A 14,178-nucleotide genomic window follows, 5' to 3' on the forward strand; every position below is an offset into this window, starting at 1 on the left:
CCCCCCACCCCACTTCGCCCCCAGCCCCAAAAGAACGACGCGCAGTCAAAAAAGCGGCTCTCCGGAGTTCTTGTTAAGCTTTTATTTCTGCAAAGAGAAAAGCGACCTTCGCTCTGCGGCTCTACGTCGGCGATCGGGATCGTTCTCCGGGATGAAAAACGGGGGAGGGGGGGGAGAGGGGTGGGGGGGCAAAGAAGGGGGTGAAACGTTCCCCCTTTTCAAGGGAAAGCAGCTCAAAGGCCCCTCCGAAGGAAACGTTGTGGGGGTGGGGTGGGGGAGAGACCGTCACGGGAGGAGGGGAGGGGGCGACTAAGCTGAACAACAGAACACTGACTTGGGGAGGGGGGGAAAGAGGGAGGGAGGCGGGGTGGGTGTCGGGAGGACTTTGGGTAGGGGAAAAAGGGGGCCGAGATAAAGGAGGGCCTGGCAAGATGGGAGAAAAGGGGGGGGCGGGGGGGGTCTGTTTCCACTTCTAAAAATATAAAAATCTTTCCAACCGGTTTCAAAAGCCCCCCCCCCCAAGCCCGGATGCACCCTGTACAGATTATATATTTTTATTTTTTAAACTTGTTTAGAAAAAGAACAGTCCTGTGTTGGGGGGGGAGGTGGGGAGGGGGATGGATTGGAGGAAGAAAGGAAGCCAGACTCTGTGGGGAGGGGAGAGGGGGTGTATGGGGGTTGGGGGGGGGATAGGAGGCTGCGAAGGCACAGCAGGAAGAATCTGGATCTACCTGCGATGCTAGACCCAGAGGCTGGCTGGGGGGGGGGGCGGAGGGGGGGGGAGAGAAGGTGGGAGTGCTGCGGTTCTCCACTGCTGGGGAGGGGGGGGGAAATGGGGGAGACAGAGATGGTGAAGCCTCAGAACTAAATTACAAACAGAAGGGGGGGGCTGTACTTATAAAAGAAGGGGGGCCCCTAAGCGGTGCCCCCGCCCACCACCCACCCACCGGCTACTTCTTGGCTCTCAGCGACTTCCGCATGGTAGTCTTGCTTCTCTTCCCGGAGGGCTTCCGGTCACGCTTGGTACTCGCCGCAGCCGCCGCGGCCGGCTTTTTCTTGGCGGCCGGGCTGGTGCTGGAGAGGCTCTTGACAGCCGGCCGGGGGGGCACGGCTTTGCCTTTCTTGGCCTTGGGGGGCGGAGGAGGTGGTGGAGGAGGCGGCGGAGGCGGCGGCTTTGCTTTCCCACGGTGCGCCACGGGAGCCTTCCGGGCGGCGGGCTTGGCCTCCCGTCGCTTCACCAGGGGAGGGGCTCTGTTCCGGGCTTTGGGTGGGGGCCGCTTTGGCATCCTGCCCAGGGGAGCACAAGATCTCAGGCCGCCGGATGCCGCCGGTGCGGAAACACAGAAGGCATCCGAGCCCCACCAAAGGACAGGGCATCCCCTCTGCTCACCACCCTCCTGTAACGCCCAGACTGCCCACGGCCACCGACCCAGCATCTGTGGGGCACCTACCTCTTCTTTGGAGGCGGCTCGTCTTCCTCTTCTTCCTCCTCCTCTTCTTCCTCGTCGTCGTCATCATCATCATCTGTCTCTTCCTCTTCCTCCTCTTCTTCCTCCTTGTCCTCCTTCTGTTTCTCGGGGAACAGAATGCCGGGGCTATAGGGAGAGAAGAGAGGTCACCCCGAGGAAGAGCCCATCCTGGCCAGCAGCCGAACAACGAAGGAATAAACAGGCCGGAGGTCGCCCCCCCACCCCCCACTCCCCAGCCAGGCAGGAGGGAGGGATCCGGCTGCCCCAGACTCACCTTGGATAGTAGGGGAAACACAGCTGAAAGGTGCCACTGAAGCCCTTGCCGGAGATCTGCTCCATCCAGCCGTACTTCTCGCACTTCTGCAGAGTCCTCTTCAGGAGGTGGACTGCAGGGGGCACAGACAACGGTATTAGGGGGGAGGGGCACGGGGGCGTCAGAAAACCCACTCCAGAATTGGCCCCGTGCCAAGTCTCCAAATCCAAGGCAGAGCCAGGCAAGCTGGTAGGCACCCAGAAGTCAGAGCCACTGACTAGGTGGCTCAGTGGCTAAGAGTTTGTCGATCAGAAAGGTCGGCAGTTCAGCGGTTCGAATCCCTAGTACAGGGGGCGAGCAGGGGGCTGGACTAGATGACCTCCAAGGTCCCTTCCAACACTGTTACTATTACAGAAGTAGCATCTCAGCCCAAAGAAGATACTCAAGGATCCCATTCCAGCGGGATTTTAAAAGGCCGGAGGACAACGGACTGCCGTTTTGGATAGGGCCTGAGAGTGGCGGATGGTTTCCCCGGGGGCGGGGGAGGAGATGCACCAGCCACCTGGGGAGCAGCAGTGGCCGAGTGCCTTTCCCCGGTGGCGCTGCCACTGGTCCTACCCTGGAGGCTGGAGTTTGTGCCGGGGTGCTTCTCCAGGACGTATTTCTTGAGAGCGGTGGTGGAGCAGGTCTTGGGCTCGTTCATGGCTGCGATGGCGGACAGGATGGCGTCTTCCATCAGGCTTCCGCCCAGCAACGGCTTCTCCCCCGACTTTTTCAGCTGGTGCACATAAGGAGGAGGAATGAGCAACTCGGGCGAGAGGAGGTGGGAGGGAAAGAGAGAAACACACACCCCCTCTCACATCCGTGCTAGGCCGGGCCCAGCCCCAATTCCCGGGGAAGCCTCCCTTACCCACCTGGAAGGTGCCGGAAGCACCCTTGCCCGTGATCTGCTCCAGCTGACCCTTCTCCACCGCCCGCTGCAGGGCATTCTTCAGCAGCTGGGGCCTAAAGGGGAAGCCACAGAGAGGCTGGCTGGCTGGTCCTGCAAAAAGGGCAGGATAGGTGCCCCCCCCGTCCCCGGGGAGCTCAGAGTTGCTCCCCCTTGGCCACGGTGGTCATGCCCGTTTCCGGGCGCCTTACCGGATGTCCACCTTCAGCTTGGGGTAATATTGGGAGACATATTTTTTGATCAGGCTGTAGGAGGCCTCCTTGGGCTCACAGAGGCGGGTGAAGGCCAGCGGGAGGACGTCCTCCAGCTTCACGTGCTGCTCTGCGCTGGAGGCTGACAAGCTCCGCTGAAAAGGAAAACGAGCCGTCAGGGATGAAGCTCCACCCAAGGAGGCTGGCAAGCGATTTCAAGAGCCCAAGGTGGGGCTTGAGGCCCCTTCGGTCTTCCATCAGGTCAGAGGTAGCTGACAATAGCCGCTGTGCCCCTCCCTCCTCCACCATCCAGGTGAGGGGCTGCACCTGTGGAACGTCTATGGAAGAAGATCCCCGCCCCTCCCTAGGGAAGCAGCTAACTCAGGCTCTGGAGGCTCTGGGGCACGGCTAACTCCGTCGGACTTACCTTCCGGTCTCTGGCCTTGGAGCCCGCTTTCCCTGAGTTGGGGGCCACCACAAAGCTTCCAGAAGCCCCTTTCCCTTTCACCTGTCCCAGGAAGAAGAAGAAGGAAGAAGGAAGAAGGAAGAAGGAAGAAGAAGGAGGAAGAAGAAGAAGAAGAAGAAGAAGAAGAAGAAGAAGAAGAAGAAGAAGAAGAAGAAGAAGAAAGGGAGGTGCAATCAGGCTGGAAGCAAAACCTCCAAATGCAAAGGGCATCCACCACCCTGGCGATGGGAGGGGGACGGGGACGGAAATGGGCTTTGCGTAGACGTTTATCCGACTTGGCTGGGTCTGCCTGGGGTGGGGTGGGGTGGCTCATTCCAGAAGCCAAGCAGGAACTGCTCTTGGCCTTTCGAACGCCGGTGGCCTTCAAGGGCAGGCCAGTCTGTAGCTCCAAGAGCCCCCCCAGTTCTTACCTGCCGGATGACCCCCCGCTCGAGCTCCCTCTTCAGGGCCTGCTTCAGGAGGTACCCCCTCCGCTCCAGGTCCAGCGAAGTGTACCTGCTGATGATGTACTTTCGGATGGCGACCACCGACGCCCCGCCTTTCTGATAGCACGCCTGGGAGGGCGAGAAGGGTGTGTGGGCAGCTCTCTCCTGGCAGCCGTCTTGGCGGCCAAATCGTTGAGAGGTCTTTCCGCCCACCCCACCGCCAACGCCCCCATCCTCACTTTGATTGCTTCGATCAAAATGACATCCATCTTGGGCCGAGAGGAAGCTGCCATCTGCGTCTGTTTCTGCGCTCTGGCTAACTGGCTGGCCGAAAGAGTGGCCCAGGCGGGAATTGTTTTCTTCACTTTCTTCTCTTTCTCCTTTTCCTTCTCCGCATCCTTCTCCCTTGGCGGACGAGAAAAGAGGTGAGTGGCTTGGTGGCAGGCCAAAGCAGAAATGAGCTGACAGCTGCCTTTCTTGAAAACCCGTTCCCACGGTACGACCCCACGTCGCCCTTCTAAGGGCCACAACTGGGCCAGCAAACCCATGCTAGAAGGTGCCCACTGTCAGACCTGTCCCAGCCCTATCCCTCAGGGAAGAGAAACCCTCGACTCCCATTTGCTTGAAGTGAAAGGTGCTTTTAATAAGAGATGCTGGTTGCAGTAAAGTCAGGTGGAATCTGAGTTTCCCGCACCTCGGCACAAAACTCTTTCCTTCATTCCCAGCCCTTCCATGACCAGTCCAATCCCAGCCAATGAGGTGCTGCCGAGATGTTTTGGAAATGCTGAGGTGTTTTGAGCTCGAAACTTTCCACACTCGGGGCAAAGCGCCCCAAAGATGCCTGGCACAAGCCGGTTCGATATTGATCTGCTTTTCTTCAGCTGTTCATTCCTTCCCCCTCATCCGAATTCCCACATAGATGCATACAGGTTTATTGCTCATTTGTCCCCCTCCCATCCCTCCCCCTGCCCGGTCCTTTGATGGCAGGACGCCAGAGAGGTGCCAAGCTGAAGATGGTGGACCTGTGTCCCTGCCCCAAATGTGGGTCAGTCTCCTATCTCAACAGGAAGAAACGAGGCGCCACCCAGTGGACTGAGACAGCAACTTGTGCCCCAGGGGGCTTTGAACTCCTGAGCCCCCATGCCAAACAGTTGGGTCACAGGGGCGTGGATTGTATTGTGGGGGCAGCAAGTACATGGTGGACACTGGGTCCTTTCTAGCAAGGGCCCTCTCCCTCTTGGCCTCTGCAGCCCATCTCCCTCTTCCCTCCCACCAAGGCCTTCCTGCTTTCCCCCCCCTTCCCCCCAGGCTTCTTACTCCTTCTTGGCTTCCTTGGCAGGCTTCACATCTGCCTTCTCCTCCTCCTCGGCCTCCTTCGGCTGCTCTGTCTCAGTGGGGGCAGCCGCGGGTGCCTGATTCTCTTGTTCCTCCACGGTGGAGGCAGATTCTTCCGAGCTGACATCTGGTTCTGAAGGGAGGGGGAGGGGAAAGGGCAAGCAGTGGCAAAAGACCAGACACTCCCTGCTGAAGAAGAGCCTTTGGGCTTTCCAGCAAGGCCAGGTATGGCCACTTGGAAAAGCAAAGGGGCCACGGATCCTCTGCAGAGATCCTGAAAGATCTGGCCTTGGCAACTCCCAATGAACAAGGTTAGGTGAGGGATGAGAGAATTCCCTCCTGCTGGAGAGCTGCAGTCCTCCCCCTTGGCTCCCCCTGCTCTGCCCTACAGCTGCAACTCTCAGGGTTAAGCCTCAGATCCCAGACTGCGCCTCCCCCCGCCCCCGACTCCTAGCTCAACACAGTGCTGGCAAGTTGACTACCAGGTCTCCTGTCAAACAAGGCTCTAAATGGCAAAGACGTTTAAGTTTAGAGCTCAGTGCAACCATATTTTGTGTCAGACCTGCCTCTTAGGGAAGTAAAAACTCTCGACCCCATTTGAAGTGTAAAGGCGGCTTTTCACTAAGAGATGCTGATTGCAGGAGAGTCGAGCAGAATCTAAAAAATCCCCATACTTCCAATACAAAACCAAAACACCAGCCAAGCCAGCACCGCCCCCATGTTATGAGAAACTCCCGAGATGTTTGGGCTAGTGAAATGCCACGCTCAGGGCAAACGACCTTGAAGATGCCAGCGCGGCCAGTACGAACCAGATTCCAAACCGCTCTGTTCTTCCTCAATTGTCAATCCCCCCCCCAACCCTCACTAATCCCCATAATAAAAGTATACAGCTTTTTTATTGCCCATTTGACATCTTCTCCTTTCTCTTCTTCGATCAATGGCAGAACACCAGCAAGGTGCCAAGCTCATGCTGGTGGATCTGACACTTTGGCTCAGGTCAATAAGACCTGCTTGATACAAACTACAACTGGGGCAACATAATGAAGCTAACTGAATCCCCTTTATGGGTGGCGTAAAAGTTAATTAATTAAATTGGAGGTATCTTTTCGGCCTCTTTTAACATCCTCAGTGCACAGCCTGAAAAGACGCTCACCCCTTCCTGAGCCAAGGACTCGGCAGTGACTCAGGAGACCCAGCATGGTAATCTCCACATATACCTGCTAAGACCACCTCCCCACCCCCTCCAGCAGCGGTCAAGGTGAGCCTGGAAAGAAAACAACCCCTCTTTACCTGGCTTGGTTTCCTCAGCTTCAGCAGGCTTGCTTTTGGGAGGAGTTTCCCGAGAAGAAGCGTTCACCGCTCGGCGGATCGGCATGGCTCCGTCTTCGACTGTCTGGGAAGGGAGCAAAGCGTCACGAGAAGCCCGGAAAAGGAGGACCCCCCCACCGACAGGCTGAGGAGAACCCCACTGCCACCTCTCCTTTGAGCGGCTTGCCCATCTGAGAAGAGAGGTGACTGTGCTTGGGATCATCAGCAGGTTGGAGGGTCCGCAGCTTCCTGCTTCCCACTTCACAAGCGTTTTTTGCTCCAGCTCAGAACGACACAGGGGTGGGGTGGGGTGGGGGAGAGGAGGGAAGCACTGGGGAAGCAGGGAAGGAAGGGGTCAACACCTGGTAAGGAAGGGCGGATGGAGCCCAGCTGAGATTCCTAGAAGCAAGAGGGAAGAAAGAGCACAAGGTCCCTTGCAGAGGGCCAATCCAGGGGGCAAGCGTGGAGAGGGGTCAGCCCCTACCTCACTCAACTTGTCCAGGGGAGCTCCTGTTAAGAGTGGAACTGCCTTACGGTGTGCGGGATCGGCTTCAGACAGCTCAGTCGCCATTTAAAATTAATGTCTAGCCTCAACGTGAGGGTAACACACTTTGGAGGCCCAGGGCTTAACCTCAAGGGGAAGGAGGACTTCCTAACAGAAGTGCAAAAAAAAAAAAAGATTTGGTGTGAAAGGAGGTTATCAAGAACAAGGAAACAAAACGAAATATATATATATATCTTAAACCAAATTTAGCTCCCTTTCACCTGGCAGAGTTACAACAAAATTAAAACAACAACAGCAACAGCAGCAGTCACAGAGAAGCAGCAGCTCCCTTTTTGGCCGTTACTTAAACTTAGGCAGCTAAGCTGAAACCACTTCCGAAAACCGGCCCCTTCGCTAGCAAGGTAGGACATGATGCAGGACACAAGACAGCCAAGCAAGGGAAGGGGACGGGACACCAAGAACCAGGTGCACCCTCCCCACAGAGGGGGACCCAGCAGGGAGGAAGCAGCTAGACTCAAGCAAGTTCCAACCATGGGGCATTCGTATGTCAGAGGGACACAGAGGCCAATCCTCACCCGAAGCTCAAACGGGAGCAAAGCGGAAACAGCCAAAAAAAAAAAAAGAAATGTTGTATTCCAACCGCACCCAGGGCAACCTGCAAGTTCTATAAACAACCCCAAAGTGCCCCCACCAGCTGTCACCATCTCCTCTTGCCACCCCAGATCAGACTCCAACGAGGTCCTTTAATAAACGGCAGAGGGGATGGGTAGGATGGCAGAGTAATATGACTTAGGTGAAATATGACACTCAGGAATCCAAGGGGAAAAAAAAAACGATGCAAGGCAACACTCCCCTCCCATTCTAACTGAGATGACAGAAACAATACAAAAATGTTTTTTTTTTTAAGGATTACAATTCTAATAAGAATGGCTGTGGGCCTCTTCCCATCCTCCTCATAAGTGGGAGAAATGCGAACAGGATGGGCTTTTAAAAAAATAAATAAATGAAGTTTCCAGGTTTCCAGGATTGGATTTCTTAAAAAAAGAGAGAGAGAGAGGGAGGGAGGGAGGGAGGGAGGGAGGGAGGGAGGGAGAGAGAGAGAGAGAGAGAGAGAGAGAGAGAGAGACTGGAAAAAATATAATAATCTGTTTGCGCTCCCTTTTCAAGGACAGAGCCCAGTTAACCCTGAGGAAAAAGCATAACACAACTTTAACATTTATAGCTCATTTCTCTTTTAAAATAGCTCTGTTTCTAACACAGACACTTAGCATTTTTGCGCGTGTTCCTGCTTCACTAAAAAGTCGAACATTTCTGCCCTTCCAAAAATCCTCTGAAGCATCGGCACAAGACACACTGAACCCGAGCAATGCATTTTAGTCCGACAGCACAAAAGCCAAGTTGCAAAGGGTTATTTTTTTTTCCTGGCGGCCTGCCTTGGAAGCCAGAAACCCCCATCCACCCGCCCACTATCACCTTCTGCATAATGCAGGCAAGAAGACTATTTACACCTGGAAAGAAAACAAGAAGCCATACTTTGCCCCCCCTCCTCAACAAATGCAAAGGAACAACTTTCTCCCCACCCCCCATAGCAAAAATATATAAAATAAAAATAAAAACCACACAACAGCAATATCCCTTTCCCAAAAAGGATCCCGGGATCACATCATTTGGAGCTTTGTCAGCTGCAATAAATCAGACGGGGGAGGAGAGAGGGGAATTCTAAGCTAAAAAGATAACCAGGAGCATTTGAATCCTCTCTGCAGGCATCTAAAGTCGGTTGTATAAAATGTGAGGTTGCCAAGCGAGCTTCTGGAAAAAGGAAAATAAAATGTAACCAAAAAACTCTTAAAAAGAGCGAACTGACTCCTGTCTGGGAAAAAAGCTGGGGTCTCAAGCCTGTGGGAGGCCATTGTGGGGTGTTGTTGTTTTTTTTTTTTGCAAAAAAGGTTACACAGCCTTGTTTAGCGACCGTGTATTTTATATTTTACACCTGCTACCTTCGTACATGGTTTGACAAAGTGATAAATTACAAATAACAAATAAAAAGGAGAGAGGGAGAGGGGGGAGGGAAATTCTAAGCTAAAAGATAACCAGGAGCATTTGAATCCTCTCTGCAGGCATCTGCGCCGTAAAGTCGGTTGTATAAAACGTGAGGTTGTTGCCAGCAAGCTTCTGGGAAAAGGAAAATAAAAATGTGAAGAAAAAAAAAAATCTTAAAAAGAGAGAACTGACTCCTGTCTGGGGGGGGGGGGAAAGCTGCGGTCTCTTTCACCCCTAAAGCCTGTGGGAGGCCATTGTGGGGGTATGTGGGTGTTTGTTTGTTTTTTTGCAAAAAAGGTTGCACAGCCTCGTTTAGCGACCGTGCATTTTAAATGCTCGGTCGCTAAATGAGCCTGAGTGGAGCCTGAGTGGCGTAGGAGGCTAATGCCTCCTACTAAGGCAGCATTTAACATCCAGCTGCCTGCAATTACTGCGAGTTCAATTCTCACCAGGCTCAAGGTCGAATCAGCCTTCCATCCTTTCTAAGGTGGGTAAAATGAGGACCCTGTTTGTGGGGGCAATAAGCTGACTTTGTATAAAATATACAAAAGTATGAAGGCTATTGCTTAACGCCTTGTAAGCTGCCCTGAGTCTCCGGAGAAGGGCGGCATATAAATCAAAAAAATTTAAAAAAGAAAAATATTTTACACCTGCTAGCTTCGTACATGGTTTGACAAAGCAATAAATAACAAATAAAGGATAAAATAGCCTTGGTAGTATAGTGGTCTAAGGCACCCTGTTATTAAACTGGTTATTAAGACCAGATGCCTGCAATTACTGCAGGTTCAAATCTCGCCAAGGCTCAAGGTTGACTCAGCCTTCCATCCTTTCTAAGGTAGGTAAATTGAGGACCCAGTTGTGGGGGCAATAAGCTGACTTTGTATAAAATATACAAAAGTATGAAGGCTATTGTTTAATGCATTGTAAACCGCCCTGAGTCTCCGGAGAAGGGCGGCATATAAATCTAATTTATTTATATACATATACATATACATATATATATATATATACATACACATACACAAAAGTTATGAAGGCTATTGCTTAATGCATTGTAAGCCGCCCTGAGTCTCTGGAGAAGGGCGGCATATAAATCTAATTTATTTATATACATATACATATACATATACATATATATACACATACACAAAAGTATGAAGGCTATTGCTTAATGCATTGTAAGCCGCCCTGAGTCTCTGGAGAAGGGCGGCATATAAATCTAATTTATTTATATACATATACATATACATATACATATATATACACATACACAAAAGTATGAAGGCTATTGCTTAATGCATTGTAAGCCGCCCTGAGTCTCTGGAGAAGGGCGGCATATAAATCTAATTTATTTATATACATATACATATACATATATATATATACACATACACAAAAGTATGAAGGCTATTGCTTAATGCATTGTAAGCCGCCCTGAGTCTCTGGAGAAGGGCGGCATATAAATCTAATTTATTTATATACATATACATGTACATATACATACATACATGCATACATGCATACATGCATACATATATATATATATATATATACACACACACACACACATACACAAAAGTATGAAGGGTATTGCTTAATACATTGTAAGCTGCCTTGAGTCTCCAGAGAAGGGCGGCATATAAATCAAATAAATTAAAAAAATAAAAATATTTTACACCTGCTAGCTTCGTACGTGGTTTGACAAAGCGATAAATAACAAATAAAGGATAAAATAAAGGATAAAGAGGTCCCTTGGGAGTTAGGCGGCATAGAAATGCGACAAAATAATTTTTTTTTTAAAAAAAAAAGGATAAATCAAGGATAAATAATAAAATAAAGGAGGAAGGGAGAGGCGGGGGGGAGAAAAGATGGTCAATCCCGTGTTCCCCACCCCCCCATTCCCCCCCCTCCCCCTCCCCTCCATTTCGTCCAAGCGGCATCTATAAACAGCCAGGAGGAATCCAGGCCGCTCCGGGGTTGTTGTCTCCGAGGCTTTAAAACGAGGTGATGGTGCTGAGGTAGCAACGGCTTCTTCTTATGGCGGGAAGGACAAGACACCCACCCCCTCCCCCCTCCCTCCTCCCCAACGGGCATGGGGGGGCAAGGCCCGTTTTCTTCGGATGTCCCCCCCACCACCACAGGGGAGGCCCGCCTAAAAGGCGAAGAACGGTGGTTCTCGGGAGACTCGAGGCGGGCTGAGGAAGCGGCCCTTTTGCCCGGTTCGAATTCTGGGCGAGGGGGAGGGGAGGGGGAAAAAAAAAAAAGGCCTTTCCGTGACAGGCGCGTAGAAAGCGGGAGGCCCCGCGGGGGGTCGTTGGGCCCCGCCCTCTCTCTCTCTCTCTCTCTCCGCTCGCTCACTCACCGCGCGCGCCTTGCGGGGGGGCCCCCTCTGGAGAGCCTTGAGGGCGCACAAAGCGGGGGCAGCGGCGGTGGCGAAAGGAACCTTTTCTTTCCCCTCCCCCCTTCCCCCTTTTTTTCACCTCACACACACATACATACAACTAAGAACGGCGGAAGTCCCGGCGGCGACAGGTAGGAAAAGGCGGGGCTCGTCGCGGCCGAAGGAACCAATGGCGAGCCAGGGATAAAAAAAAAGGAAAAAAAACACACACACACACACACAACGCAGGCGCCCAATAGACTAGAGGCGTCCTTTTCCCGCGTGCGCACAGGGTCCTCGCCGATTGGCGGGGAGGGGGGAAAGCTGGGAACTGCGCACGCGCGCGGGAGGCCTTTTTTTTTTTTCTCCTTTTTTTTTTTTCCTTCCCTCCTTTCTCCCCGCCCCCCCCGCGGCTCAACTCGACACACTCTCCTCACGCGTGACAAAATATTTCGCCGGGGCGGGGCGGGGGGAAGGTCCCGCCGCTTGACGGAGCGGTGGGCGGTCGTATTTGGCCTGAAGCGGGTGGGTGGGTGGGTAAATAGGGAGGGGGGAAAAAGCGCATGCGCGCTGAGCTGGCCCCGCCCACCCTGACGTCCCCGAGGTTGCTGCCTTCTTACGGGCGGAAGTTGCTCCCCGGAAGAGTCTGGTGGGCGTGGCGGCTTATTTCTCCTTTCACCTTTTGATTTACGAAGTGCTAAAATCGATTTTTTAAAAAAATATGAATAAATCAACCCGTGCATTTTTGCTCCTCCGCCCTCGATCCTTGGAATTATGCTGGTTGCATAAGAGGAACAGCGTGTCCTGTCCTAAATGTTTTTTTTTTTTCTTATTTGTACCTATTTTATGTATCCAATCCATGCTTATACTTATTACCAACTACGTTCTTGGCAAATGAAATAAATAAAATAAAGACAGTGGGGCTGCCCATGCTTTGCTGCCTGCGAGCTGGGATACCCGACTAGGCAGCCTCATGGGTGCCCTGATGCAGCTGTGGGCCCTTCCCCCAGTTCAACCCCGATCTGCACATCTTCCTTGTGCACTAACTGCCTTACGCACAACACAAACACACAACACGCACACAGGGTGTGAAGGGCACTCAGATATATTCCTCCAGCCATCCTTCCCATGTTGAATGGCACCACCTAATTCGTTCCTGCAATTCCCCAATCACCCAAAACAAAACAGACAAGGAAAATGGTGTAAGCAAAGCTTGCCCAGTCAGCGACCACCTACCTCCTCTTTATTCAGGCCTGGGAATCTTAAACTCTTCCCCCCGCCCCCTTTCCCCTTGCCTGGACAGTGACAATTTGCGCAAGTCCCACCTCGAACGTGGGTCCTTCCACAGCAGAGGCCCGCCAAGGCCGCCTCGTCCAAAGAGAAGCTACTTCCTTTGTGCTTTTAAAACTTGCAAGGTTGCTCTTTATTTTTGTTCTGTATATTTTTGAAAGTGAAAAGAATAGCATGGAGTCAATCTTGTTTTGTTTTTAAATATTTGTTCTATGTATTTACAAAGCCTTAAAAGTTGCTCTAAAAGGTTCTGTTAAGTATCACTAGGCCGTTTTCCTTCGGCGTCCAAGGATCGGACTGTTTTGAACAAGTTATTCTCCAGGCAGTCTGGTCCACAACCGTTTTCGGATATGCAATTCCTTAGGTCCAATGTTATACCCTCTTTTTTGTTTTGTTTTGGGCTACTTTTCTCTTAAATTTCAAAAGCAACCCGAGAGGCAGGCAGAAAGATCTGGGTGTTTTTGTTTTGTTTCCCCCTGAAAATTCCTCTCCCTCAACTATTATCTTATTCCTAACCCTCCCACCCTCTGAGTTATGACTCAGGTACTGTGTTTCCAAACAAAACTGAGGTTGGATCTGAAAGGGAGGGAAATTTATTTCTCTGCTTTGTTGTTGTTGTTATTATACAATTTGTTACAGAAACTGCAAATTTAAAAATTACACTGACATTTGCAGTTCTTAAAATAATAAATTATAGTTCTCAGGTTTCTTTTTCTTTCTTTCTTTTTGTCTGAACAGGTTTTTGTTCTTAAAAGTATGAGTCCTTGTTTAAAAATGAAAAAAGAAAAGAAAAGAAAAAAAGATTAAAACAGAAAATAGTTTCTATAAATAATAGATGTATTTTGGTTTAGTGCTTCTGCCCCTCAGGTTTGCGTGGACTTGAATTTTCAAGTACTTTTTCGTCCTCCATGATCGCCTTTGCGTGTGTGACTTATTTTTTATTTTTTTCCTCTCCCCACTCGTGCACACGTGGGGATAGGGGGATTCTGCGCGAGTTATTGGCCTTGCTGCACTGTGATTGGCGAAGACATGAAACTTTTTTTTTTAAAAAAATACTTAAATTGTTTTTTTTTTTGTTTTGTTTTCTTTTTTTTTTTTTTGTATATTTCAGTTTTAATTATCCTCAGACTCTTCTTCGGCTTCTCGTAGCCACGTGAAGAACGCGGTGACGGATTTGAGCGCTACGCCTTTCCCGTTCTGCTCCGCCGGGTCTTTGCTGCTTTCCCATTTGTAGAAGGCATCCTCTGATATCACCTCCTCATCGTACAGGCAATCAAAAAACATCCGTAACAAATCTGCAGAGAGTGGGAAAAGAGACAAATTTTGCGAAGGGCTGGGTGGAGAGCGGAACGCTCCGTCTCGTACTTCATCCAGGAATCGGGAACCTTCTCTTGTAGTCAGGAGATGGCCAGGGGTGCTATTCACTTACCTTCCCTACCAGTTCGCAAATGTGCGCTTGCTCCGCTCATACGCGCCATCTTTCGTGGGTGCGCAGAGCCTCAAAAACGTCAAAAAAATGGGACGTCATGACGTCCACGTGGGTCGGCAGGGCGTCCCGCAGTCGCCC

The 14,178-nt window shown here is 51.3% G+C and overlaps 2 protein-coding genes across 37 annotated transcripts in view; both read right to left on the minus strand.

Annotated features, from left to right (window-relative positions):
* Positions 1-67: 67 nt before the first annotated feature.
* HP1BP3 (heterochromatin protein 1 binding protein 3) lies at positions 68-11,590 on the minus strand. Of its 9 annotated transcripts, none has more exons than XM_087879019.1 (13): positions 11,441-11,590; positions 6,881-7,048; positions 6,379-6,481; positions 5,071-5,221; positions 3,993-4,158; positions 3,739-3,882; positions 3,290-3,370; positions 2,863-3,017; positions 2,637-2,727; positions 2,341-2,500; positions 1,744-1,855; positions 1,452-1,595; positions 68-1,287 (listed from the first exon to the last, which is right to left on the minus strand). In XM_087879019.1, exons 2-13 carry the CDS (start codon positions 6,965-6,967, stop codon positions 951-953), a joined length of 1,731 nt encoding a protein of 576 aa, XP_087735145.1. In that variant the 5' UTR covers positions 6,968-7,048; positions 11,441-11,590; the 3' UTR covers positions 68-950. The 9 variants fall into 9 exon arrangements, with proteins under 9 accessions (XP_087735145.1, XP_087735146.1, XP_060540520.2 ...); XM_087879020.1 differs by having other exon boundaries at positions 11,437-11,472; XM_060684537.2 differs by having other exon boundaries at positions 11,304-11,468.
* Positions 11,591-13,188: 1,598 nt separating this feature from the next.
* EIF4G3 (eukaryotic translation initiation factor 4 gamma 3) overlaps positions 13,189-14,178 on the minus strand; it is a 61,498-nt gene continuing 60,508 nt past the window's right edge. For 25 of the 28 annotated variants that reach the window (XM_087879031.1, XM_060684533.2, XM_060684523.2 and 22 more), the window contains one exon: positions 13,189-13,906. In XM_087879031.1, the coding sequence (XP_087735157.1) occupies positions 13,725-13,906 (182 nt within the window). In that variant the 3' untranslated portion in view covers positions 13,189-13,724. The remainder of the gene's footprint in view (positions 13,907-14,178) is intronic. The other 3 variants (XR_015729949.1, XR_015729948.1, XR_015729951.1) reach the window with 1 other exon arrangement.

The sequence above is a fragment of the Pantherophis guttatus genome, chromosome 15 (genome assembly GCF_059756535.1).
Source record: "Pantherophis guttatus breed Tessera chromosome 15, ASM5975653v1, whole genome shotgun sequence".
In the NCBI taxonomy this organism is placed as follows: domain Eukaryota; kingdom Metazoa; phylum Chordata; class Lepidosauria; order Squamata; family Colubridae; genus Pantherophis; species Pantherophis guttatus.

Bases quoted from the DNA above. Each gene is read 5' to 3' on its own strand.
- HP1BP3 (XM_087879019.1), bottom strand. From the start codon at position 6,967: ATGGCGACTGAGCTGTCTGAAGCCGATCCCGCACACCGTAAGGCAGTT. The intron at 2,728-2,862 runs GTAAGGCGCCCG...CTTCCCCTTTAG, and splicing joins AAGCTGAAGGTGGACATCCG to GCCCCAGCTGCTGAAGAATG. The intron at 1,596-1,743 runs GTGAGTCTGGGG...CTCTCCCTATAG, and splicing joins TGTTTCCCCTACTATCCAAG to CCCCGGCATTCTGTTCCCCG.